General features: G+C 38.6%; 1 protein-coding gene across 3 annotated transcripts; it reads left to right on the top strand.

The window, feature by feature from the left end:
- Nucleotides 1–319: 319 nt before the first annotated feature.
- Nucleotides 320–24,225, top strand: larp4ab (La ribonucleoprotein 4Ab). Of its 3 annotated transcripts, none has more exons than XM_067372719.1 (17): nt 320–765; nt 6,527–6,668; nt 8,528–8,641; nt 8,729–8,819; nt 10,447–10,583; nt 10,675–10,778; nt 11,137–11,247; nt 12,500–12,553; nt 14,424–14,624; nt 15,461–15,564; nt 16,051–16,092; nt 20,387–20,578; nt 20,936–20,984; nt 21,080–21,256; nt 21,372–21,496; nt 21,662–21,854; nt 21,961–24,225. In XM_067372719.1, exons 1-17 carry the CDS (start codon nt 661–663, stop codon nt 22,336–22,338), a joined length of 2,319 nt encoding a protein of 772 aa, XP_067228820.1. In that variant the 5' UTR covers nt 320–660; the 3' UTR covers nt 22,339–24,225. The 3 variants fall into 3 exon arrangements, with proteins under 3 accessions (XP_067228820.1, XP_067228821.1, XP_067228822.1); XM_067372721.1 differs by lacking the exon at nt 320–765 and adding an exon at nt 4,494–4,751; XM_067372720.1 differs by lacking the exon at nt 16,051–16,092 and having other exon boundaries at nt 322–765.
- Nucleotides 24,226–24,548: the final 323 nt, after the last annotated feature.

Raw genomic sequence — 24,548 nt, 5'->3', positions numbered from 1 at the left:
TGACTATATCTTGTTACATTTGTAAAAAATCCTATCTATCTATCTATCTATCTATCTATCTATCTATCTATCTATCTATCTATCTATCTATCTATCTATCTATCTATCTATCTATCTATCTATCTATCTATCTATCTATCATTAGTTGTGTGCGAAGACTGCGGTAATTATATGTGTATTATTCGCTGTGTCATGGTTCGCAGTTGCCCGGCTGCAGTTTCGCTGAGCGTCTGTCGTTATGCGGCGAGAGCGCCTGCTGGTTGCTATGCGGCGCAGCGCGTGTTGCGCTCTGTTGCCAGGGAAGAGCGAGCGAGATGGAGGGGGTGGTCGCATTGTCTGTCGGGACGGTGGCGGTGTGAGAATTTCTGCCGTCTGTCAGAAACGCTCGCTGGTCCCCATTAAAGCTTATTATTAGGGTATGAAGTACACCCCTACTGGAGATAGATTCGCAAGCGTTAGTGTTAGCGCAGCTCCTTTTTCTGTCTTCGTTTAGTTTCTGAAACGGTAAGACAAACCGACCCTAACTAGCTAGAGCAAGTGCTTGTTGCATTCAGCCGGTGAGAGGAGGTGAGGAGTGGCGGATCGGGCGAGGAGGCGCACGGCGCTTGATCGCGGATCGGGGTCGAGAGTGGCCGGCCGGTGCAGAGGCAAAGGCGGCCGATGACTTCGGAGAGTAGCAGCCAAGCGCAACAGAAGGAGGAGGTCGAGTCGGGATCAGTCGCCCCAGATCAAGAGCAGAAAACCGGCGAGGACCACGGCGGCATGGTGAGCTCAGGCCTGTGGTGCTGAATCTGCACAACCCACTTAACCCTCCCCCTAAACACGGCGTTACTGTGTGTTAACTTTTCGTTTAGAGTGTAGCACTTCCATATTGAGACCACATAGTGACTGTTTTATCGAACTGTGAAACACCAGTATCTACTTGCAATATGCTGACCTGTGTCTTTGCGCGCTACCCAGATTGTCAGTTCGTTCCCTTTTATCGATCCACTGAAATTGTTGAGCTTAATAACCGCTTAGTTGAGTATTAGCAACGCCTGGTTAGCCGGCTTTAAGTCGGACACCGGTAAGACGACATTACTAGGCAACATAAACTTAATATATTGACACCAAGGTTTCGTCTGCGCATAAATTACATAGCACGTGTTTGTATCCTGGTCTGTTGTAATAGAGCAACGTTTTCTTGTCTTGACTCTAGGACGCGTGACACAAGCTAAGGTTTATTTTATAAATTAAAATACCTCACGACCACCTGACAGCTTGCATTAGGTTACAATTAACTACTTTTCGAGATATTTTTCTAGTTTGAGAATAATTCAAAGTAATATTACTGAGTGCAATTGTCAAAAACACCTCATTTTAATATATTGAAATGATTGAAACTTAATTATTAAAACTAAATATATTCAATGGTTCTTCTCATACAACCAATGTTGATGATATTCTAGTCTAACAAATAAAGATACGTGACTTTGTCCACTTGGTAACTATGGTTTAATTTCTAGTTTGGATATCAGGTACATTACACATTTATCAAGCACATATTATTGCTGCTACAGATTCTTGTATCATGGCTTTTTTTTTTTTTATTGAGTTGAATTTTAAAGAGGCTTGAGATGCTTGGTCACTGCAATGAATTTTTAACATGGTGAGGAAGGTCAACTTCAAAGGGGTCATATGATGCTTTTTAATGTTTTTTTCCTTTAGTGTGTAATGTATCTGTTTGTTCATGTTGTATACGATTTGCAAAGTTACAAAGCTCATAGCCTTCTGACAAAGCGATTTTTTAAATTTCAAACAGAGAACACTGATCCAGACCTGCCTAAAACACATCGATCAAAGTCTAGACATTACTTCCTCTAATGTGTACGTCACATTGTGAAAAATTAACATAATTCCCACCAAAGGCATATGCAAGGAGAGAAAATGAGGCTTCAGTGAATTGTAGTGTTGTCGTCATGTTGCGGAGACACTGTGTGTTTGGATGCGAAAGCAAAATCACTTTGAAAATACATCCCATTTCACGTACTATCCGTCCTGAAATTAGAATTAGTGTGTCCCAAATCATAGGATGTTGAAATGAGTATTCCAAAGATACCCAGATGGTCTACATTTTCCAGTTAGAATCCGAATAAAACATACATTGCTCTCCGATGTGGTAGGAAATTAAATTAAATTGAATCTGGAGAATTTTAATTGACGAGATGATTGGCAGGGCAGTTTAAGTGGTGACAGGATGCACATAACTAAGCATCAGAGCTGTCTGTTAAAGACGCAATTATGACGAAGTAGTAAGTCCCAAAGCTTGCCTACTCATCTGATACACACTCAAAAGTATGTTCTTTTTTTCTTTAAAAAAAACAGTAGGTGCATTTGGATGCAGCAAGGAATTATGATTTATTTATACAGCTGTTCTTGAGCAATTATTGCAAGGGGCGTTACATTTCCAACACATGCTTAAAGGTGCCCTCGAATGAAAAATTTAATTTATCTTGGCATAGTCAAATAACAAGAGTTCAGTACATGGAAATGACATAGTATATCTATGCAGAGCTGAATCAAGAGACTAGGTAAGCAAGCAAGAACAATAGTGAAAAATGGCAGATGAAGCAATAATAACTGACATGATTCATGATAACATGATATTTTTAGTGATATTTGTAAATTGTCTTTCTAAATGTTTCATTAGCATGTTGCTAATGTACTGTTAAATGTGGTTAAAGTTACCATCGTTTCTTACTGTATTCACGGAAACAAGAGAGCCGTCGCTATTTTCATTATTAAACACTTGCAGTCTGTATAATTCATAAACACAACTTCATTCTTTAAAAATCTCTCCAATAGTGTAGCATTAGCCGTTAGCCACGCTCATTTATAATGATGCCCCAAAATAGGCAGTTAAAAAAATTAATAAAAAAAAAAACTATGGGGTATTTTGAGCTGAAACTTCACAGACACATTCAGGGGACACCTTAGACTTATATGACATATTTTTTTTAAAAGGTTCTAGGGCACCTTTAAGGTGTTTGGCCAATCACAATGCACTGGGTCTGCTGGCTAATCAGGGCATTTTGAGCTTTTTGGAAGGAGGGGCATTGTAGAAATGCATGTTTCAGACAGACTGTGAATAGTGAAGCTGCAATAATGTACATTATTTGAAAAATAATGTTTTTTGAACATTAAAGCATGTTAATCTCATCTTTTAACCCAATAAATTAAACAAACAAACAAAAAAAGACATTTCCAGTTGTTCATGAGGTAATGGGTAAAGGATTAAGAATAAGGGTTTTTGTGTGTGTGTGTGTGTACTCAACATTTCTACCTCATAAAATATTTCAGATTTGCATAACTAAAAAAATGTATATTCCATTTTAAAAATGCTCATGGAGTTTTAAGAACTTATTAGTATACATGTATTTATTAATTTACATATTTGAGATTTTTAAGAATAAGTTTTTTTGTGTGTGTGTGTACTCAACATTTCTACCTCATAAAATATTTCAAATTTGCATAACTAAAAAAAATGTATATACATTATAAAAATGCTCATGGAGTTTTAAGAATTTATTAGTATACATTTATTTATTAATTTAAATATTTGAGAATTTTAAAGCAAGTTGTTGTGGGGGTGAATTAAAGTAAGAAATAACTTGGTTTTTAGTTGTTTTAGATTATTTTAATGCTAGTTTTGTCTTTTAAATATTTAAAAAAATTTGAGGCCCCCTTGGATGTCTGCTGAGGTCCCAGCCCCCTGGTTAAGAACCACTGTTTTTTTTTTTTTTTTCTCTGTATGTATACAGGATAAAATACAATTTAATTGTATAGATTAAGATTTCTGAAATTACAGTTCAAGCAGTAGAAAATATAATTTTAGAGAAACTAAGGACTTTACTAAATAATAAATGAATAAACATTAAGTATTGTATGTTTAATATTGTTTTTAGTAAAATGGCATACTAGATTTAATTTTGTGTCTGACTTACCATCAAACCACATTTTTATTAAACAGTTCTGGAATTCTTTTTATGGGCATCTCAACTTTTGTCAAGTCTTGATATTCTACATTAGTGTCTCCAGAGTGGTGAGATCCAGCCACCAGATTGTCTATGATCTGAATTGGGCGTTCCTAGTACTATTCGATGCCTCGTGACATTACCATATTAGACACTGTGTTATATAGTAACACGCAATACACCATTTCGTCCTTAAATGCCGTTTTATTGCTTCCAAATGTAGTGTTATTAGTAAATTCCTTATATTTTAAATACATTCATTCATTTTTTTGTCAGGCCTGTACAGCATTTGTCTCATCTGTCGCCACGTGCTCAGCAGTGATCTTGATGGCAGAGGTTACAGTTCCGGTAACTTGAACATAAATTCGACAGACGTAAACCTGCTCCAATCATAGCGAGATTCCGTATGACGTATTTCAGCATGAACCAATCCGACAACGGTGGGCGGGAGCTTTTCAAAATGTGCTGCTGCATGTGATCACAAAGGAGGCGAAGGAAAGACGAGCGCACGGCCAATCAGACTCGTCAAGCGCTGTGTCGACGCTTACGCAGAGCAAAGGGATTGATGCAGATGATGAGTGGCCGCGAAACTCTTTGGCAGTGAACTTGCACTTTTGCTTTAAACGGAAATACGTGGAATCCGTTGCTGCGTTATTGTGAGCTAGATTAATTCGCCTGCAAGGTATCTAGCGAGTGATAACGTTGTCGGGGGAGAAGACCATGCTGTTGTTTGTGGAGGTGAGTTAATGAGGTCATTTTGGCGACCGCGAAGGTTCTCTTCACAGCTGCGGCATGCATTCAGCTCGATGGCGCCTGCCATGAGTTCAACAAGGAGGAGACATTGCCGTGGTTTTGTAGTGCTGTCACTGCTATTATTTGTTTTCTAGATTAAAAATGAGTAGCTAAAGATGAGCAAGATAAGTTGAGTTGCTGAGTAATACCTTGTTTATGTGGACGCGAACTGACCGTCGATTGCGAAAGATCCACGTGCGTGCAACAAATGCTAGCTATTTAGCCAGCCCCTTTTTATTCGCGTAAGACGCGTAACTTTTATTGGTGAAATTCACAATTAAAGTAATAACCACAATAAATACTGCCAGTATCCACAAATTGCATCAGCTTTTAGTTCAACTCCTCGTTTAAAAATAACTTTAGCCCGTTCAAATCCGATAAAGCGCTAGTCAGGTTAACCAGGCTGCTTTTCAAATGCAGGTTTGTAGCTCTTTGCCCTCAACTCCCGCTCTGGTTTATCGGAGTGGCTAATCAGATTAAATGGGTGAAAGGCCGACTATTTAAAACCTCCTGCCTGTGTTGCGTCGGGCTAGTAATAGATCTTATGAATGAGACTCATCCATGATAGGGCCCAGTAGAATAAAGTATAGAGAAGTTGTGCACAGTTGTGGTTTTCAAACTCGTGGAGTGTGTTAATAGTTGGTCATTGCTTGTCCTGTGGTGTTTGTGTTCCTTCACCGTGCTCTTCATACGTCCTTCACCAAGGTTGTGGCTGTTACGCACAATTTCATTTGAGATGGCAGGTACAAGTTATATTCGATTGAATTCAAATTGAGACTTTACTGCAAGGTTGAAGCAGTGTTGTAATTTGTTCCTCTGCGTGTCATGTGAAACTTTGATAGCGTCGTATCTGTTTGCTAACCATTAAAAGACCCAAGCACTGACATTGATATTTTCTTTTCTCTCCATTGAAAGTGATATGAAAAGTCTTTGTTAATCATATTTTGGATGAATGTTTGGAAAAAACTTTGCAAAATTGCAATGCTTTGATTTCAGGGCTGCAAAAGTTCATCCCTGTTATAATGAAGTATGCAAATACTTTCTTGAAACTTTGGAAAAAAGGGCGTTAGCAGGCTTTGGATTTGTGGTTCAGATCTGGGACATTTGTACATCTTACTGACCGCCTGTAAAGTACTTGCGAATGCATATTTAGAGGCCTAAAGTAAAGTTGCTTTGACCTTTTGAATTAAAGCCTACCCAGTAAGCTAGAATGCTTGAAATTCTTTTTTTTTTTTTTGTCTGGCACTGTAAGTTTCATAAAGCTGCCAAAAAGCATTTAGAATGACATATTGACCTTTCTAGCCCACTTTTTTTTTTGCACTTAGAAAATGTCTCTTATACAAGTTGATATTGTATGTATTCATTTTTTATTTACTTCACATGTTGGGAATTTAGGAATGCAGTCTGTTACTTGTATAATTACCAATTCTAATGCTTATTTTACAGATGTCCTGGATGCCTTAAATGTTACTGTACAGTTACTCTACATTAACTCTGATAAGGTTGTGCCATGATAGATGGCTGTCAGTTTTAGACTGACAATGGGTAGTTAAATGACCAGCAATGTAGTAGTTAAGTCTCGATTCTGTTAAATGAAGCTACAGTTGGAAAATGTTGTCAGATTTCTCCTGGTTTTATTCTACTTTGATCTGAAATCTTAATCTGAATTTTGTTGTTTGTGAACCTTATTAAATCTAACTTTTTTTAACCTTGTCTTCAAGGTGACCACCAAGGGGGCCGGTCTGAATCCCAATGCTAAAGTGTGGCAGGAAGTGTCTGCACCAACCACCCAGGCTCCGGAGGCGGCCACAGAGACGTGCCATTGGCCACAAGCAGAAGCTGTCTCTACTGAGGAGTCAGAGGGTATGTATATTTATTGGAAGTTGTTTAGTGCTGTAAGTAATGAGTAAAAATGGACTTTATCTTCTCTAGAATTGTTCGCTTGGAAAGATAATTGTCATATTTAGGCCATCCTTAAAAATATTTTGGTTTGCAGTAACAGTAAAAAAAAAGGGGGGGGGGGGGGGGGGGGGCGGGGGGGCGGTCTATATATTTTTTTTTTCAAGTTTCAATGTAAAAAAAAAAAAAAAAAGTAAAATTTTGGTGATGGTGATTACGTAGGTATGAATTTAAATAGCATATCGTGACGTCACTGACTGGGTCTTTCAACCCGTGCCTTCGGGCGCAGCCGTGTTTCCACTGTCGGGCCTAAAGCGGGCGTGCTAGTGCGTGACAGGGCCAGTCGCGTTTCCACTGTCACTTTCGGGGCTTGATCGTGCCTCATCGGGGCTTCCTCTGGGCTAACGGCCCGGGTTTTTCGGCCCGCCGAATAACTTGGTCCAAAGCGGGCCAGCTCGGGCTTGAGGAGGGTGTGGTTACGAGCAAAGGCGGAGTTACCGTGTGTGGAGACGGAAGCGCCGATGATTACATGCAGGTTACCAGCTAACACCAGCATTAAAGACTTTTAAAATCATTTTAGCTCAAAACTCACTTTCAGACAGCAGCAAGTGTTTTAAATAACTTATGTTTGTGATCCGATGTGGATTCTGGTCACCAAGACTATGCGCGGTATTACCATAGTAAACATGGTAAATACGACGGCTTGAAGAAATCAGACAAATATACGTAGGCTATCACAATCATGTAATTATTTTATGTCAGCACGTCTCGTCTCTCAACGGGTTGAGACGAAGAGAACGCACCGGCCATAGTGTGACATCCGTTAACCAATAGTGTAAACATAGATGACGGTTTTTATTTAAAAGAAAGAACGTAGCCTTCGTTTGTATGTAGGCCTAGGCTATTTTATATATTTACAATACTTACTAAAATATAATTAATATTATTTTATTGCTTTTGTATTAGTTGTTTGAAGAGTAAAAAAAAAAATTTGGTCGGTCTTGACGCAAATTTACAACCGGCAAGTCGGTCGGACTTAAAGCAAAAAAAATAAAATAAATTGAGTCGGTCCTAAATTGACAGGGTCGGTCGGGTTACGGCAAACAAGAATATTTTTAAGGATGGCTTTACTCTCATAAAAACCCATATTATGTGTTTTATGTGTGAAACAAAACTTTCTTTGTGCATTTCTACACACCTCATTAAGCCATTATAAATTTAACATGTTTGGTTAATGACATGCAGGTAAATTAATAAAATATATTTTCTTTTGTTTCATTTTGATTTGTTTATTAGAACATTGGTTTATTTAACATTTTTATGATTTAACTTTTCATCAACTCATGAACACCCTGAAGTTCCCACACAAACCCCCAGGTGTTTTGAGAAAACCTGCTTTATGGGTATGTTGATGCAGTTTGTCTGGTTGGACGTGGCTAGATTCTTGGCAGGAGGTGTTTTGGAATGAATGAAATTACTCTGTGGGGGATCCATATACAATAGCAACTAAGATCGTTTAAGACATGATGTTAAAGTTTCCTAAAACCCAGTGATGATCAGTATCGCGCTTGGAAGGACCCAGAACCATTCTCACTGTAGAGATCTTTCACCCTCATTTCTCCTCTCACTCCCTGCATTCTGTTCTTTCTCATTTCTTTCTCTAATTCTCAAACTAAATTTCTTGCCCTTTCTCACAGTGGATTGGGTCTGCCCTAATGACCGTGAGATTATGAGATCTGAGGGTTGCATGGCCTATTGCTGCTGTTTTATGGTACAATAAGCTTCCAGACTCATTAACTACAACTGTTGTTCCTCTTCTAAAGGTTTCAAGGAGTATGTTGTTGGCTACAGTGACTCTGAGTCAGCCCCTCCTTTGGAGAGCAGCATGTTGAATGGCATGGAGTCAGCAGAACTGGCTTACCCACTCTATGATCCAGGTCTGCCACACCCACTGTCACACTTTAATTTCATCAGTGATGCTTAATGGCTGATTGTCATTGAGGACTGTATGTTTTGTCACTCAGTGGAGGGTGAGACCGTCGAGGAGCAGCCTCCACTGTCCGAAGAGTGTCTGAAGGAATCATTGAAGAAACAGCTAGAATTTTGCTTCTCAAGGTAACACCCACTCTACTCCCAGACATGCTCATACCTGCTCTCCCATATTACGTAATTATATTTTTTTACATAATGCCTTCAGGGATGAATGGAAATTCATAATCACCTGAACAATAAAGCAATGCTTATTCTACTAAAAAAATCTCATTCAGTAATTAAATGCAATGTCGTAATGGACCAATGATTTATGAAGTGATTTTGTAAATGATCTCATTCAGCAGTGTTGGAATTTTTCTGGGTGCCAAGTATGCACAGTTGCAATCTTCTTATTATTTAATTAGAAATGAAAAGAATGGCTCACCCAGTTATTAAAATGACCATCTTTTAATCACCCTGATGCCATTCCAATGCAGTATGGCTATTGGATGCCAAAAATTTAGTTTTTGTGTGTGACCCGACTAATAATGAAGTGTGTATTGGATGGGTCACTTTGTCCAACAACCGATTAGTGAGTTTGACTAGTTTATCTAGATTTTCTTAAAATTTTTTTTTAGTTTTGGTTAATAGTCCACCATATGGATTTATTTATTTTTTTTATGGCTGATTTATAATTTGATATTTAAAGACTTCTGTGAGTCTGCGCCTAGGCGCTGCTAACACACATTGGCCATTTACATATATTGATCCACCACTAGTTTTGGTATTTTTAACAGCAGTCGTTTTGAGTATTGAAAGAATTATTATTGTGTTTTTTAATTATGCCCTTTAAAACAATTACATCCATGTACATTCAGACATGCGTCTTTGGCCATTGCATAATGTCTTGCACTGTTTTAAGCATACTGCTTCAAGTGTTGCATTTTTAAGACTCAAAAAAAAAAAAAAAAGTCCAGCTCTTCAAAATGTTTCAAGACACATTTCTCGCCCCACTTTGGCTGGATCCCAAATGGCAACCTAAACCCTCACGGTCTTCCTCTGAGTCCACACTTTCGTGACGTAATGCCGCTTTGACTGCCGGGTAAAGTTATCTGCGTAGCTCGCAAACTTAAGGGCTCAGCTGAAGTGCGCACCGAGGGCGCATAGCGGCCGCAAAGGGGGCGCTCGCAGGCACCCTTCTAAAACCTAAAATTATGAATGGGACGGTCTCGTGGACTTAACGAACGTGCGCACGCGGCAGCCATTGTAAGTCCACGATACCGAAAGTGCATTGAAGTGTGCCAAGGATGTCAATAATAATCTTCAGATGAACTGAAACCAGCTTAATTAAACGGCTTCTTTAGGACCAATTAGTTAACTAGCTGTTAAGGAAACCTACTGATTTGTCTAGTTTGAAAATGTAGTTTTGGACATATGGTGTATTGAAGTAAAATAGCATATAGAAGTACTTCTACACTTATGTGGGGAAAAAAAAGTTATCTGGTCTGTTTTTCATTTGCATGTGTAAACTTAAGCAAACGGGTCCAGTGGTATGATAAAACAGCACTGTTCAGAATAATGGGTTTCAATCAATGAAATATGCAAATCATGCAGTGGAAGCTTGTAGTTAGCAAAGCAGACATTTAAATTACCCACTAATGTATGCTTAATCTGTATTCAAAGGTTTTATCAAGTTTAAACTCTTACATTTTGAGTGCTTTTAATATAATTTCAAGTGTTCATCTGTTTCTTACATCTCTCTTTTCTACAGGGAGAATCTCTCCAAGGACCTTTACCTGATATCTCAGATGGACAGTGATCAGTTTGTCCCTATTTGGACCATTGCAAGCATGGAGGGGGTCAAACTGCTGACTACTGATATGGACCTGATACTTGAGGTGTTACGAGGTAAAAAACAAAACGAAACAAACAAAAAAACTCTGGCCACAGTTTCAGAGTTTGTTGTTCATTCTTAACTGTGCTTTTCTGTCCTTCTCAGCCTCTCCGATGGTGCAGGTGGATGAGAAGGGTGAGAAGGTACGGCCAAACCACAAGAGATGCATTATCATCCTTAGAGAAGTCCCTGAGACCACGCCTGTCGAGGTGAGATCATGCTGTATGTTCATCTCTTGAGGCTGTATATTATAGAGATTGGTTATTACTGTGGTTACCCCAATGATGATCAGTATCGCGCTTGGAAGGATCCAGAACGATTGCTGCTGTTGAGATTTCATTGTCTACCTCTTTCTAACTCCTTATCTGTTCTTATTCTCCTTATTCTGATTCTTCTCTCTCTCTCTCTCTCTCTCTCTCTCTCTCTCTCTCTCTCTCTCTCTCAGTACAGTGGATTTTGCCCTAATGACCGTGAGATTATGAGATCTGAGGGATATCTGTCATTCTGTTTCTCAGTAGTTTTCACTCATTCTTTTGATTAGCTGACTAATGCTTTTGTCTCTGTCAGGAGGTGGAGGCACTTTTTAAAAGTGAGAAGTGTCCGCAGGTCATCAGCGTGGAGTTTGCGCACAATAACAACTGGTACATCACATTCCAGTCTGACACTGATGCTCAACAGGTATTTTTGACACACATTCACAAATGGGCTTACTCGTAGAAAAAATGTCTTGATAATTGGTAAAATCTTTTTTACGTATGTGAGGGTTATTTCAAGATCTGTGCCACCATATTGAGTTTAAGCTCATTTTAATTTAGATCATGTTAAGTAATTTTTATTTTTTTTATTTTCTTTTCAGAAGTAGGGTTATGCTCGCATGTCATTGCTGTTATTCACAATCACATAAGTTTATTATTTGCTTGTGTTTTAAAGGGTTAGTTTACCCAAAAATTAAATTTCTGTCATTAATTACTCACCCTCATGTCCATCCAAACCTGTAAGACCTTCATTCATTTTCAGAACACAAATTAAGAGATTTTTGATGAAATTCAAAAGCTCTCTCACTTCATAGACAGCAAATTAATTTCCACTTTCAAGGTCCAAATTGATACTAAAGACATCGTTAAAATAGTCCATGTGACTGCAGTTGCGACAATTTGTTCTCTTCCCTGTCATCCTCCTACGTTGTTTATGTTCGGCGCTTTTGGGTTCTACGTCATTCATTATTGGCCGGCTCCTGTGTCAGCATCACGCATGCGTCGTGCTGCTCATGTGAACAGCGTCGGCCAATACTGAGCCGACGTTCTGACGTAGAACCTGAAAGCGCACTAAAAGCCTGTCAAATGGCGTGAGAGTACTAAACTAATTTATCATTTGCGTCTTATTGTGCTTAAAATGTCAAAATACATAACCACAGTATTTTGAGGTTTCTACATAAACACAATCTGTTATGGCTTAAGTGAAGCTGCATTGTGGGATTGACACAATGAATAAAAATATGCAGGTTCTGCCAGAGATTATGCTGGATTTAGTGCGCAAATCATATCGTTTACACGTTGGACTCTTTGCAGTTGTTACGCATGTTAAATATTGCAGTTTGAATGCTTTCATTGAGATTATACTTGCTGGATTTACAAAAGTTTATAAAATTGACAGCATATCTTTACTTAGGCCATTTAGAAACAAAGATTGTATCTGCAATTTGAGCATAAAGATTTTCCTGGAAAAAAAAAAATTGTGATGTATTTTTGCCATATTGCACACCCTTCCTTAAAACTGAAAAGTTATTTTAGCAGCCACAGTAATTGGATTATATGATAACAAATATGCACTTTGCTCTGCTGTTGCATGGATAAGGCTTAAAGTGTTTTTGCATTTTGTCTGCTGATTTAATAAATGCAAACGATATTTATCTGGTCACATTGTTTCACAGGCTTACAGATACTTGCGTGAGGAAGTCAAAACCTTTCAGGGCAAACCAATTATGGTGAGTGTACATTGTGTCGCCATCTTTGTTGTAAGCACCCTGGATGTGTATGTGCCTGGCTGACACTTCAAATACAACCAATGTCACCTTGATCATTTGTTCTGTGTTCTATAGTTTGACCAGACTGATTTCATGTGCACATGCTTGTGTGTTAGTGAATGGATGTGTGAATGCACTCATTTTCTGTTCTGTAAGTATGGCTGCATTGTTCTCAGGAATGCTGTGATAATTAACAGGACTCTTTGAAGTACTCAACTTTGACCCTTTTTGTCCACCAATCAGTGATCCTATCATGTAACCAATAGGAAAGACCCCTTTAGACGGTGTATGGGATTATGTAATCCACAATCCATGCTTTTTTCATTCTGTTCAAAGTCTATCTGCATTAACTTGTACAACAAAATACATTCTATCTTGTGCAGCCCACATCCTTAAATAGTCCAACTAAAGGCATCCTTATGAGTAATGCAAAAGCTGTGTCCGTGCTGCTTGAAGGGAATCTGCTCTGAAGTGCCCTGCTGAGACACTGGTTCACATTTATAAGTAATTTCTGGATGTTGCATGTACTATCTTCTATGTTTAGTGTTTATGAGATTCTTCTGTCTCTCTCTTCCTCTCAGCACTGTTCACAAAGGGCTGCCCTCATGACGACTTTAAGATCTGAGGGCAGATTGATGTGTAGATACTGATTTGTCATTTATGGTTTCTATCTAGTTTCAAAATTGAGTGCATCACATATAATGATGATCTTGGATGTTCTGGGCCCAGTTGTTCAAAAAGTTTAATCATGGTTTGTTGCTCCAAATTGGGTTATACTTTTCACAATGGCTAGAAGCTAAGAAAAACAGGTAGAATAGTCAATGTTGGATCACTTCAAGTGCTTTTATTTAATGAGAGAACACAACATAAACATCCCCTTCCATTTTCAATTTTCTTTAAACAATCAAACCAATTGCGCACGAGCAGATCGGTTTCTTCGCTCAAAGCGTTCAGCTTTTCCGCCAACAAATTCCACCATGTAAATAGCAATCCACCATGGCGTGAGCGCATCTCGCTCTTAAAGGGAATGTGAGATGACACTCTGATTGGTTTATTGAACGTTACGCCCATTACTCATTAAGAGAATAGGGACAACCCATTTCAAAAATGCGCCCCGGCGCACGGACCATTTTTCCGTCGTTAAAATAGCAAAAGTGGATTTGGACACGCCCTGAGTGCACCTGCGCCGTGCGCTTTACACTGTGTTTAGATCGTTAAAATAGGGCCCTAAATTTTCCTCCCATTGCCATGTCCCTTTAGGGTTTCCATAGCTTCTCATGTAACCAACAATGAAAATAAACAAACATGCAATAAGGGAGGCAATTGTAGTTTATATATAGTGATTAAAAATCACTTGAAATTAAATAGTATTTTTGTTTGATACTGACAGCTGTTTGAGGGATTATTTTATTGTGCCAAAATCTTTTTTTAACCGTTAAACCAATCAAGAGCAAAATAAAAGATGTGCATATATTTTATGTGAAACAAATGTTCTTTTTTTTTTTTTTTTTTTTTTTTTTACATTTTTGTTCCTGAAATCCACCCTTCAGGATAGTCTTCTTTTTTTTTTTTTTTTAAAGAGCAAATGTATCCCAACTTGCTGAAAAGTTTAGAACAACAGAAACTGAGGATTTGATCCAGATCAATACCGAGATTGGATTTTGTGACCTAATCCAATTTCAGACTCTTTTTTTTTTTTTTTTTTTCTTTAGAACAACCCATTTTCAAGATTTAATCCAATCTGATAGCTGAACTCGACCAGATTACTTCTGAACAACTTGGCCCTAATTTTAATACAGGTCTTGTTTTTATTTTTTTTTCTTTATGGTAGGCTCGCATCAAGGCCATTAACACGTTCTTTGCTAAGAACGGTTATGGGGCCGTTGACTCTGGGGTGTACTCCGCTCCATCACAGTACTCGTCTCCAGTTTACCTTCAGCAGGTGTACCAGCCTCCACAACAGTACCCTCTCTACAGCCTTCTGCCACAGACGTGGACCCCCTCACCCACCCCTTATTTTGAAACGCCACTGGTGAGACCTTGAAATATAGATTTTATTTTTTTTAAGTGATTTTATTTATTGAAATAATACTTTTAGATTATTTTACATTTATCTCGTCAGTTGGTTCTTGTCATTTTCACAAATGATTGAATTGAATAATTGATTTATTCTGCCATGGTGCTGCATGTTCAGAAACACAAATGTAGCTGTATATGAAGGATGATCTCAGCAGATTTGGTTGTTTTGACCCCGTGATGATCAACTAAGCGCATAGAGGGAAGCAGGGAGTGATCAGAAGTTTTGGGGAGTTTTTCTTTTCTTTTCTCTCTCTCTCTCTCTCTCTCGCTCTCTCGCTCTCTCTCTCTCTCTCTCTCTCTCTCTCTCCCTCCTTAAAGTCTGTCACTCCTGTCCCAGTGAGCGTGAAGATTATGAGATCTGAGGGTCACTTGTAGAATGATGACCAAATTACTTTTATATGGCCAAGCATTGTAGCAAGTCATTTTTCAGCAGATTTGAACATGACTCATCCAATGAGCTACCCTTTTTGTTAGCCTTTCGTTTTGTTAAATTCGTATTGCAGTCATGAAGGCTGAAGGTATAAGCTGATGGAGTCTCAGTGGGTCTCTGAGTTTGTAATCAGGTTTGTGATTGCAGGCCGAGCTCCAGGGGAGTTACTGGAGTGAAGTGCAGTATGAAGAGTCAGGGCAGTTGACTGCTTTCTAAATGGTTACCATGCCAACAGTTGTTTGGTTCATTTAGCGTATCACGTTAATGTAAAAAGGTGTTTGGGCATGCGTCACAAAAATGTTAATTTGTAGCGGTTTGAGGATGTGTGGGTTAATCTCAGCTATTGTTTCATCTTGCAGGCTCCATTTCCCAACAGCACATTTGTTAATGGCTTTGGCACAGCAGGAAACTACAAAACTGGCTCGTCTCCAATCAGCCTTACACGCAACTACCCCCGCAACCGGTACGATCCCCAAATCTGCTTGTTTTTTTAAGAACCTCTTTCTTAGCCTATCCCTTTCCCTCTTTGCCAAAAACATAATAGGTTGTTTCTTCTACCGTGGGAACTTTATATCCCTTGGGTTGATTTTTAATAAAAACTGACTTGTTTTATGAAGGTCACATTAAGACCATCTTATAGACTTTACCTTGCCTTACTACTTTTCAAATATTTTTTTATAAAGGTTATAATGTTTTCACTTGGCAGATGTTTATCTATCAAAATCAGAAATTTGATATTGTATGAATGATTTATACTAAACTTACACTTATCCCTCAGTTATTATGCATCAGTTCCAATTAAAGTGGCTGTAGTTTTTGTCTGTGTGAAAATATTGTTCACACAATAAGTTTAACTACGTTGATTTCCTTGTCATGTGCAGAAAGTGAGGCAGAGCCTCTGTGTTTGAGGCACTGGAGTCAGACTGTTTTTGTTACTTTTACTTTATAGACTTCCTCTTTATTCCAGAAAGAATGTAATCAATGCCTTCAGGTAAATTTGGACTGCTTTTACTGGAGCATTTCTTCATCTTGAATCATAGTCTTATGCACGTTCATCATAGTGCTATTTAACCATGAGTAAGCGCTCCATAGTGAATGATCATCATGACTCTGCTAAAAGATGCATCTTGATGCATGTTGGCTTTCACAGTGAATGAATTGTCAGTGCATTGTTATTAGATCTGTCATGTAACCTTGTCCTGTCCTGCATGTATCATCTTTGCTCTGCGTGTACGTGAATTTCCTGATGGTGTCTTGAAGTACATGCATTATAAATCAAATCTGCATAGGTGTTAATAAGGACAGGTTAATCAATGGCCTATATATTGCTTAATACAATTTAGTGGCAAATGAGATATGTGGTATTGACTGAAAGGACAAACAATATTTGGTCACTTTCTATTAGTTGTCTTTAACTACTGTGTACTTGCGTTGAAAAAGTTATTATGTACAATGTATTTGTGTTCATGATGTATTGCAAAACACTTTTGCAGCGATTGAGGTGGGATGTGTGTATGGTTATAAACGGGTTTAAAAGTATGATTAGGTTCAAGGGTGAGTTAGGGGTTAAATGGATCATAGTTGATTTGTGGTTTATCATTTGCACGTGATTTGTCTTGCCAATTTACACGTTTAAGTGATTTTAAACCATTCCAGCACAAGAAGAGGCAAAAGATAACAGCGCGCGAGTACTGAATCAAGTTATCTGTTCACAGCCGCACACACACACAGAGCGTGCGTTTCAGACACGCGAACATTGAATTGATTTCTTTTTTGAATCTTCTTTACGTTTGAAAGGACACATACACAAAATTGTCAAAATAATCGTCTTGGCAAGTACTCTCATAAACGCAGTTGGTTATGCATTAAGTGAATGCAAACAGTTGAGAAAGAAATTGGATACATGTCATTAAATTGGATCGGTGCATTCTCTCTTGAAATGACAGCAGCCTATTAATAACTGTCATTAATATTCATCAAACAACAAAACTTATCTATTTTATTTATCCAGTGAACAATATAGTGTTATTTTACATTTAGGCCTCATTAAATTTTTGTACCTGAATAATACAGTAAGACCATATATTAATTGTAACTTTGTTATAGTATTCATCTATGCGTGTAATTTATTACTGACGTTTCACTTGTCTTTAATGTTTGAACTTTATTAGTTAGTAAGGGTGGGAATCTTTAGGCGCCTCACGATCCGATTGTGGGAGTTGTGGTCCAATTCCAAAACGATTCTTTATCTACCTGTTTTTCTTATTTAAATGTTAATATATATTTATTACACATGTAATTATAAGTAGTTTTTTAAATAATTACAAATCAAATTATATGTTAAGAATTTTGATGTAAACTAATATAATTTTTAAACACAAGTAGTAAAAAATAAAGAGGGGGGGGGGAAATAAGCAAAGACTGCTTTCAGTGTTTAAGAGTATCTGAATGCTTTCCATTCAAGAGCGGTGAGTGATTTTGTTCTATTGTGTTCGAGTTTTGTGATCTCTTGAACCACTGTTAAGCTTTAAGGGAAGGGTCAACAGTGTAATTATAGATGCAAAAACATGTATGTACACAAATGCATCGTATTAAATGATTTAAATGTTTGCACGTATAGTACTCGTTATCATGATTTCAAGAACAAATCAACTGTATAGGCCTATAATTTGGGGCATCAGGGAGCTGCTATCTATACACATGATCCTGAAATCGCAAACTTTTACTAAGGAATAGAGAAGTCTTAAGCTAAAAGTAAGGGCGGGGTTGACCTCGTTGCTATGGAGAAAACACACAGTGATTGGCTGATGGGGTAGGAGTCAGCAATTTAATCATAGAAATATTGTAGAATTGGGTGTCATGTTTCCATATTAAAATAAAGGTTTTAAAATACAAATGTTGCCCTATTCAAATAAATATTTTTTAATAAAAATGTTGCCATAGTCAAAATAAAATGTTGCCATAAAGGTTTTAAAATAGGCTAAGTGTCACTAATTAAAATTAGTTAATTGTCCACCTCTTGGATAGGGGTGTCAAAATTAATCGTTTCTACGGTGCATCGCGATGCAGACGAGGACTATTCGGTTTCGGTTCAGTAATAGCCCATAACCGGTTATAATGTACTGACGCATTTCTGACGTCAGCACCGCGTGCTTAGTCGCGGCATACAATGGCGAAACTCCTGAGCGTGCAATAAGAAATGCTCCAACCACTTTAAAAGCCGACATTTTGGCACATTTCGGCTTTTATCAACAACACGGTAAGCCCAACCTTGACAAGACATACGCTGTGTGCAAATCATGTCACGCAAAAATAAAATATGCATGGGGTAATACCACCAACATGAGAAACCACGTCAGTCGTTTTCACCCCGAGCTGCAAACGCCTGTCAGTGCCATTGTGGATCCAGCTCAGCCAAAAGAAAAATTTACAAATTCCCACATGCTGAGCAGTTTGTGATGTTTCAGGAAGTTCTAGTGCCCAGTGCTGTTATTTTGTTTTCTTTTATTTTGTGTATTAAAAAACACTGCTGAAGTGCAGATTTAGTTTTTTGTATATTGATTATATTCAAGTAGGTTTGGCCTCTTGTTTATTTTGGTTTGTAATTTAATTTCATGTTTATACATTTGTCAATATTTAAATGTTTTACAAGAAAGTACACAGCAGCATTAGATTAGAACACACAAATGTAAGTACTAAAAGTGCATAATGCAGGGAGTGTACTTAAATACTTATATAGTGCAGTTGTCTTCTGTGCCCAGACTTGAGTTTTATTTGATGTTTGATACATTCAAGAAGCGTGTTTCAGGTAAAATTAAAGGTTCAGTTCATATATCTGACTATTGACAAAATTGTATACATGTGAAGCAAAATTGAAAATAAGGATGCAGTGCATCATCAATGCATCGTGATGCATCGAGATAATCGAATCGAACTGAATCGATGACTTGATAATCGTAATCGAACCGAACCGTGAGACCAGTGTAGGTTCACACCTCTACTCTTGGATGTCTGCATCTCAAGAGATTGCAGAATTCAAGCGACAAATTATGTTTTATAAACAAACTTTGGGAGAAACGCATTCAAACAGTTTTTCTAATCAGCTCGAGAGGAGGAATATATACACAGACGAGAGCCGACTCGCCTATAGTTACTTCGACAGTTTTCTGTATCCCTCCGCCAACCTGCTCCTCGCTCTCAAACTTTGGGTTTGGGCTAAATTCCAATCTCGTAACCCTCGATCCCCTTGGACAGTACACCGAATACGCTTAAGTTGGCTTGAAATATTATATATTTTATTACTCTAATCAATCATTTGTAAGTGTGAACTCATGAAAACCATTGCCACAGGTAATCAGACAATATTTATTTATTTGTTAAAGGTTTTTTTTTTTTTTTTGTCTCATCGTAGATTCAGATCTATAAATCAAAATGTATTGCATTTATGAAGAAAAAGATCAGCAACTAAGGCTCTATCGCTATTGCCTCAATGGTGTACAGTGTCTTTGGGTGGATTAGGAATGTTTGTGATTTGGTTTTAATGATTTAGGAGTCCTCTTGACTACTCCTAATGTTTCACAGACTTAGGAGCTAGTTTTAGCACTAAAATGCTTTCTGAAATACTCCTAGAGCAAAAATGTAGGACTCCTAAAATTAGGACTGACATGCCCATTATTTTTAGTTTTTTACACTTTTATATTTTTATACTATTTAGTTTCTCCTAAATGGGCAAGTTAGGAGCTACTTTTAGCCTTAAGATGTTTTGTGAATACGGCCCCTGTTGCACACCAAATCTTCTGCCATCGTCTTGTCAGTCATCTCTCCTTCACGTGATAAGTGAAATCTGACTTTGCATCTCGTGTTGTATGGAGCAGATGCTTTCAGATTATAATTGTAGTGTCCGTTGTCCAACTGAACTAAATGATTTTTACTTGTGGTGTGGAGTGGTGGTGTGGCAGCCAATTAATATAATCGAACACTGTGTAGCACAGGTAACTGACTACTGCAGCAAGCTTGCTACAAAAGAAATGAAAATGGTGTCGCTTCAGGAATTTCTCAGCAAAACAGACTTTTTTTTTCTTTTTTTTGTCACTACATCTCTCATGCATAACATCTCCATTTGTGATGCTTGTTCTTCACAGTGAGAGAGACCACCCTTAAAGCCCAGCTGAACAAACTATCTGTTCTACAGATGTTTACTCAGCTTTGCTCTGGCTTTTGAGCATCGGTTATAGTTACATGCTGTCACTTCTGAGAAATGTCTGAATTTTCTGTGTTCTGTGCAGGAATCATGTAAAGCCACAGCCTCGTGCTGATGCGAGTCAGCTGACAGAGACTTCATCTGGTGCCGGTAGTCCTCAGCCCCCATGCACCCCTACTTCAGACACCACCGCCTCCACCTTCACCCCGCTCTCTGAACCGCCAGTTTCCCCCAGAGAGAACAATCACTTAGAACTTGGCATTAGCAGCCGTGCCAGGTCAGTACACACAGATAGGATGTGTAGCAGCATTTTTCTTTTACCTGTATAATATAAATAATTTAACTGTATAAGCAGAGATTTGATTTTGACCCAGTGATGATCAACTAAGCGCATAGAGGGAAGCAGGGAGTGATGGGAAGACTTCAGGAGCTCTTTTTCTCTCTGATCACTTTTCCTAATCTTCTACTTTCATTTCTTCCTTTATCTCTCTCTGTCTCCCTCCTTAAAGTCTCTGTCACTCCTGTCCCAGTGAGCGGTAAGATTATGAGATCTGAGGGTCATCTGTCAAATACGTTCTCTGAATGGTGACAGGTTTGATAGGAGTGTGTTTAATGACTTGTGTGATGTGTCCAGGAGAGGAAGCTATCGTGGCATGAGGAGGAGAAGAGAAGATGAAAGGACGGTAAGTCCTAAAAATGTATTGCATGGTTCTCTGAAATGGTCAAATACTTTTTTTTTTTGTCTGTTGCTTCATTACAATTTTTAAATTTTACACAGAGGCAGAATCCTGAATCAGAGGTTAAAGCTCCACCTCCAAAGTTTGACCTCGCGACCACTAACTTCCCGCCATTGCCAGGAGGTGTGCCGAGTTGTCTGCCTGGTGTGACCATGCAAACGGAGTCTGTGTTGGAGAATCGCATGGCAGATGTAGTTAAGGGCATCAGCAGAGACAAGGTATTAAGAACTACTTCCTGTAGCTGTGAATTCTCAGTTACATTTGTTTTGCTTGTTCACCGAGAATCTCATATATATCACTCAAGTAAAGTTGCACTTTTTCTGTGTGCTTTAGCCTGAAACAAATAAGCAAGATGTCGGTCAAGATCCCAGAACATGTCAAGCGGAATCTCAGTCGACCGGACCCTCTGCTCCAGCGCCAAAGCTTCCCACCACAAAACAGGACACACCTACCACTAGGTACACACATGCATGTGCAGTAGCATCCTTTGCTCTGAAGAATTTAATGGATTAGGCATCATAAATAAACAACTAGTGAACTATTATTATTATTATCATTATTATTATTACCAAGTTGTTCAAAAACAAGCAGGTTGATTCAAATCTTGACATTTATCTGTACAGTACGTCACATCAAGTGAAGAAACCAGAGAAAGATGTTCAGACCTCTGACACGCCTCCAGAGCCTGCATCAGTGACCACAAACCACGTCCAGCCCATTTCCGCACCCAAACCTTTGCGCAGCCAATCAACTTCAAGCACTGCATCTACTGCATCTGCATCTACTCCACCTCTCCCATCAAGCACAACTGTACAGGTAAAAGCCTTCATTTGCTAAATTATAAATGCTCCAGGTGCTTATTTGCATACGAAAGTTAAAAAGATTTACATTAACTGTTAAGGTTTTATTGACTCCCCTCCAGGAGCCTCGGAAGCTGAGCTATGCGGAGGTGTGTCAGAGGCCACCCAAAGACCCGCCCCCTGCACCAGTAGCCCCACCCAGCCCCAGTCCCACCCCTTCTCCCACCACAAACCAACCACTACGTGAACTTCGGGTCAACAAAGCAGAAGGCCCAGCTGCATCCCGCTGCAGCCCCGGTGAGAAGATGGAGAAAGGAAGTGAGAGTCGGACGTCCAGAGAGCAGACTGGCTACCAACGTGGTAACGGCCCCAGAGGGTCAGGTTTTAAGCTCAGAGAGCAACAGAGACGGCCTCCACAGGGTCGACGCTCCTCTCCACAGTCGGGGTACAACAGACGCAGTGGAAAAGAACAAAACATCCCACCCAGATCGCCAAAGTAATGCCTCGTATGCCCACGACACATACGCACTTGCGTGTGTACTTAAATACACATCTTATACATAAAGCAAGAGTATATAAATCTATATATATATCTATATAAATCTACATATAAAAACTGGACTGTCGCACTGTGGTGTTGAAGAATCCTCTGCCTCCCAAATGACTTGATGACTGGGAAGTCGATTCTTAAAAATACAGAAGAAAACAAGGAATTTAAGGAAGATGAAAAACCTCTTACACTTGAAAGGAGAAATGGAGGCCATGCTTCCCGTGTTGTCTGATTTACAGCGATTAATTAGCTCGTGAATGAGTTTTGATTTTATTTGGAGTGTTTAAGGTCCTGGCACTAGTGTACAATGTTGTAATTTAAAAAAAAATATTTTTATAATTATCTATAAATGACAGTACTGTTGGTGAGAAATCAAGCCAGCACATGTTGTTTGTATGCAACAGATCACACAAAAAAGAAAGACACCGCCCCCACCGGTCCATAAGTCACCTTTGTGTGTTTGTGCACTACTTCCTATGTTTGCATCAGTCCTAAAAGGGGCTGGGGAAAAATTTGATTCAGATGTGATGCTCTCGCAAATAATTCTAATCGACAGAATAGTTGTTTGTTCTTTAATTTATTGGAAACCTGCACAAGATTAAACATTACATATATCGATACAAGGTTCCCACTGTCCTGGAAAATGGAATTTCAAAAGTGGGATTTCCAGGCTTGGAAGAGTCATAAAATGACTAATGTAATTAACATCAGTTATTTCTACAGCTAGAAATGACTAATATGAGTCCAATCTCTCTTTAAGATGATTTCTAAAGTCCTTATGTAGACATTTAAAATGTCTGGAAAATCAAGGTGGGAACCCTGTCGATATGTGGCATGCAGTGCACAAGATCCGCCATGCGGTTTCAAACAGAACTCTCAAGCAGGTATTAAGGGTTTGGCCCGATTCAGAAAGCTTAAAGCACTTCGTGACTGAATTTAAAATTGAATCATGAGGTGCTTCCCACCCCTGGTCTAAAACTGGAAGACAAGTGTTTGTGTGTATGTTGTTCAGACCAAGAAAGAGGAAAATGTGTAGGACACGGCAGTGAGACTGAACAAGAATGACGAATGGATGGAATAGTACAAGACATCCATAGAAAAAAAGATCCAGACAAATATAATTGCGGTGTATATTTAAGGTGATTTTTTGAGTTGGTGTGTCGTGCTGTATAATGTCGTACGGTGTCCTCTGTGATGTACGGTGTTTTTGAATGCTGGGTCTGTCGGTAACGGGAAGATCAAGCTGCTTTGATGCTGAAAGAATGAATGGAAATCATTTGTGTAAATGAGCAAAGCCACTGTTTGTCTTCCTTTTCCTTTTGGAGTGAAATTCTTGTTAGTATTTTAGAAAACTATCAGCCTTTGACTGAATTTCTGTCTTTTGTTTGTCTGCTGTAGATGCTGGTGACAATAATCAGGTTGGATTTTATATGCTCTGAGTTAGTGTGCTGCTTCAGAATTGCTGTTCATGTCCTAGTCTGTGATATTGAGTCAGTCTGTGTTTTCTTTCTGTTCCTTTGTTTAATGATAATCTGTATGTGACATTTGTGTTTATGCCTGTACATTTCAGGTGCGATTACATAAAATATACCTGCTACAGTGCTCATAATTTACCTGCGTCAACCAGTCTCATGTCGACTTTGGTAAAAGAGGGAACTCAGGACCTCCGAGGAAATTGATGTGTATGACTGCTAATTTTTGTCCAATACTTATTGCAGGATTTTTTTTTTATCATTATTATTGTAGCCTTTTGAATTCAGTAATCACATTGAACTTTTTAGGGGTCTTAAGTTTCAGTTAATAATGTATATTTGAATGTTAAAAAAAAAAAAAGTTTTATCAGTGACACTGTAATGCATGATTCTCTCAATTCGTTTTCCCTCCCTTCTTTGTCTCGTTCACACGTGTGGATGGGTTGTGCACAGATCCAGACCAAAGTCAAATCAGCAGAGAGACAATCTCAGGAAGTGCTGTTTAAATGCAGTAGCTCCTCCCTCACTCCTCTCTTATTCTGCCACGGGCAGGGCCACTGTTTGAGTGCGTGCTTATAATCATGATTGTTGATTAGTGAGTTGAACTATGTATGTTTTAGTTTTATGAAAATTGTGTGGGTGTGGAAACTTTATAAAGGAGTTCTAATGAATAATAGTGCAAAATCCC

Source organism: Chanodichthys erythropterus, chromosome 21, assembly GCF_024489055.1.
Source record: "Chanodichthys erythropterus isolate Z2021 chromosome 21, ASM2448905v1, whole genome shotgun sequence".
Taxonomy (NCBI): Eukaryota; Metazoa; Chordata; class Actinopteri; order Cypriniformes; family Xenocyprididae; genus Chanodichthys; species Chanodichthys erythropterus.
This window is presented reverse-complemented; position numbering and strand designations above follow the sequence as displayed.

Coding starts and splice junctions, on each gene's coding strand:
- larp4ab (XM_067372719.1), top strand. CDS start 661: ATGACTTCGGAGAGTAGCAGCCAAGCGCAACAGAAGGAGGAGGTCGAG. Junction 15,565..16,050: donor CGCAACTACCCCCGCAACCG/GTACGATCCCCA, acceptor TTTACTTTATAG/ACTTCCTCTTTATTCCAGAA. Junction 16,093..20,386: donor AATGTAATCAATGCCTTCAG/GTAAATTTGGAC, acceptor TGTTCTGTGCAG/GAATCATGTAAAGCCACAGC.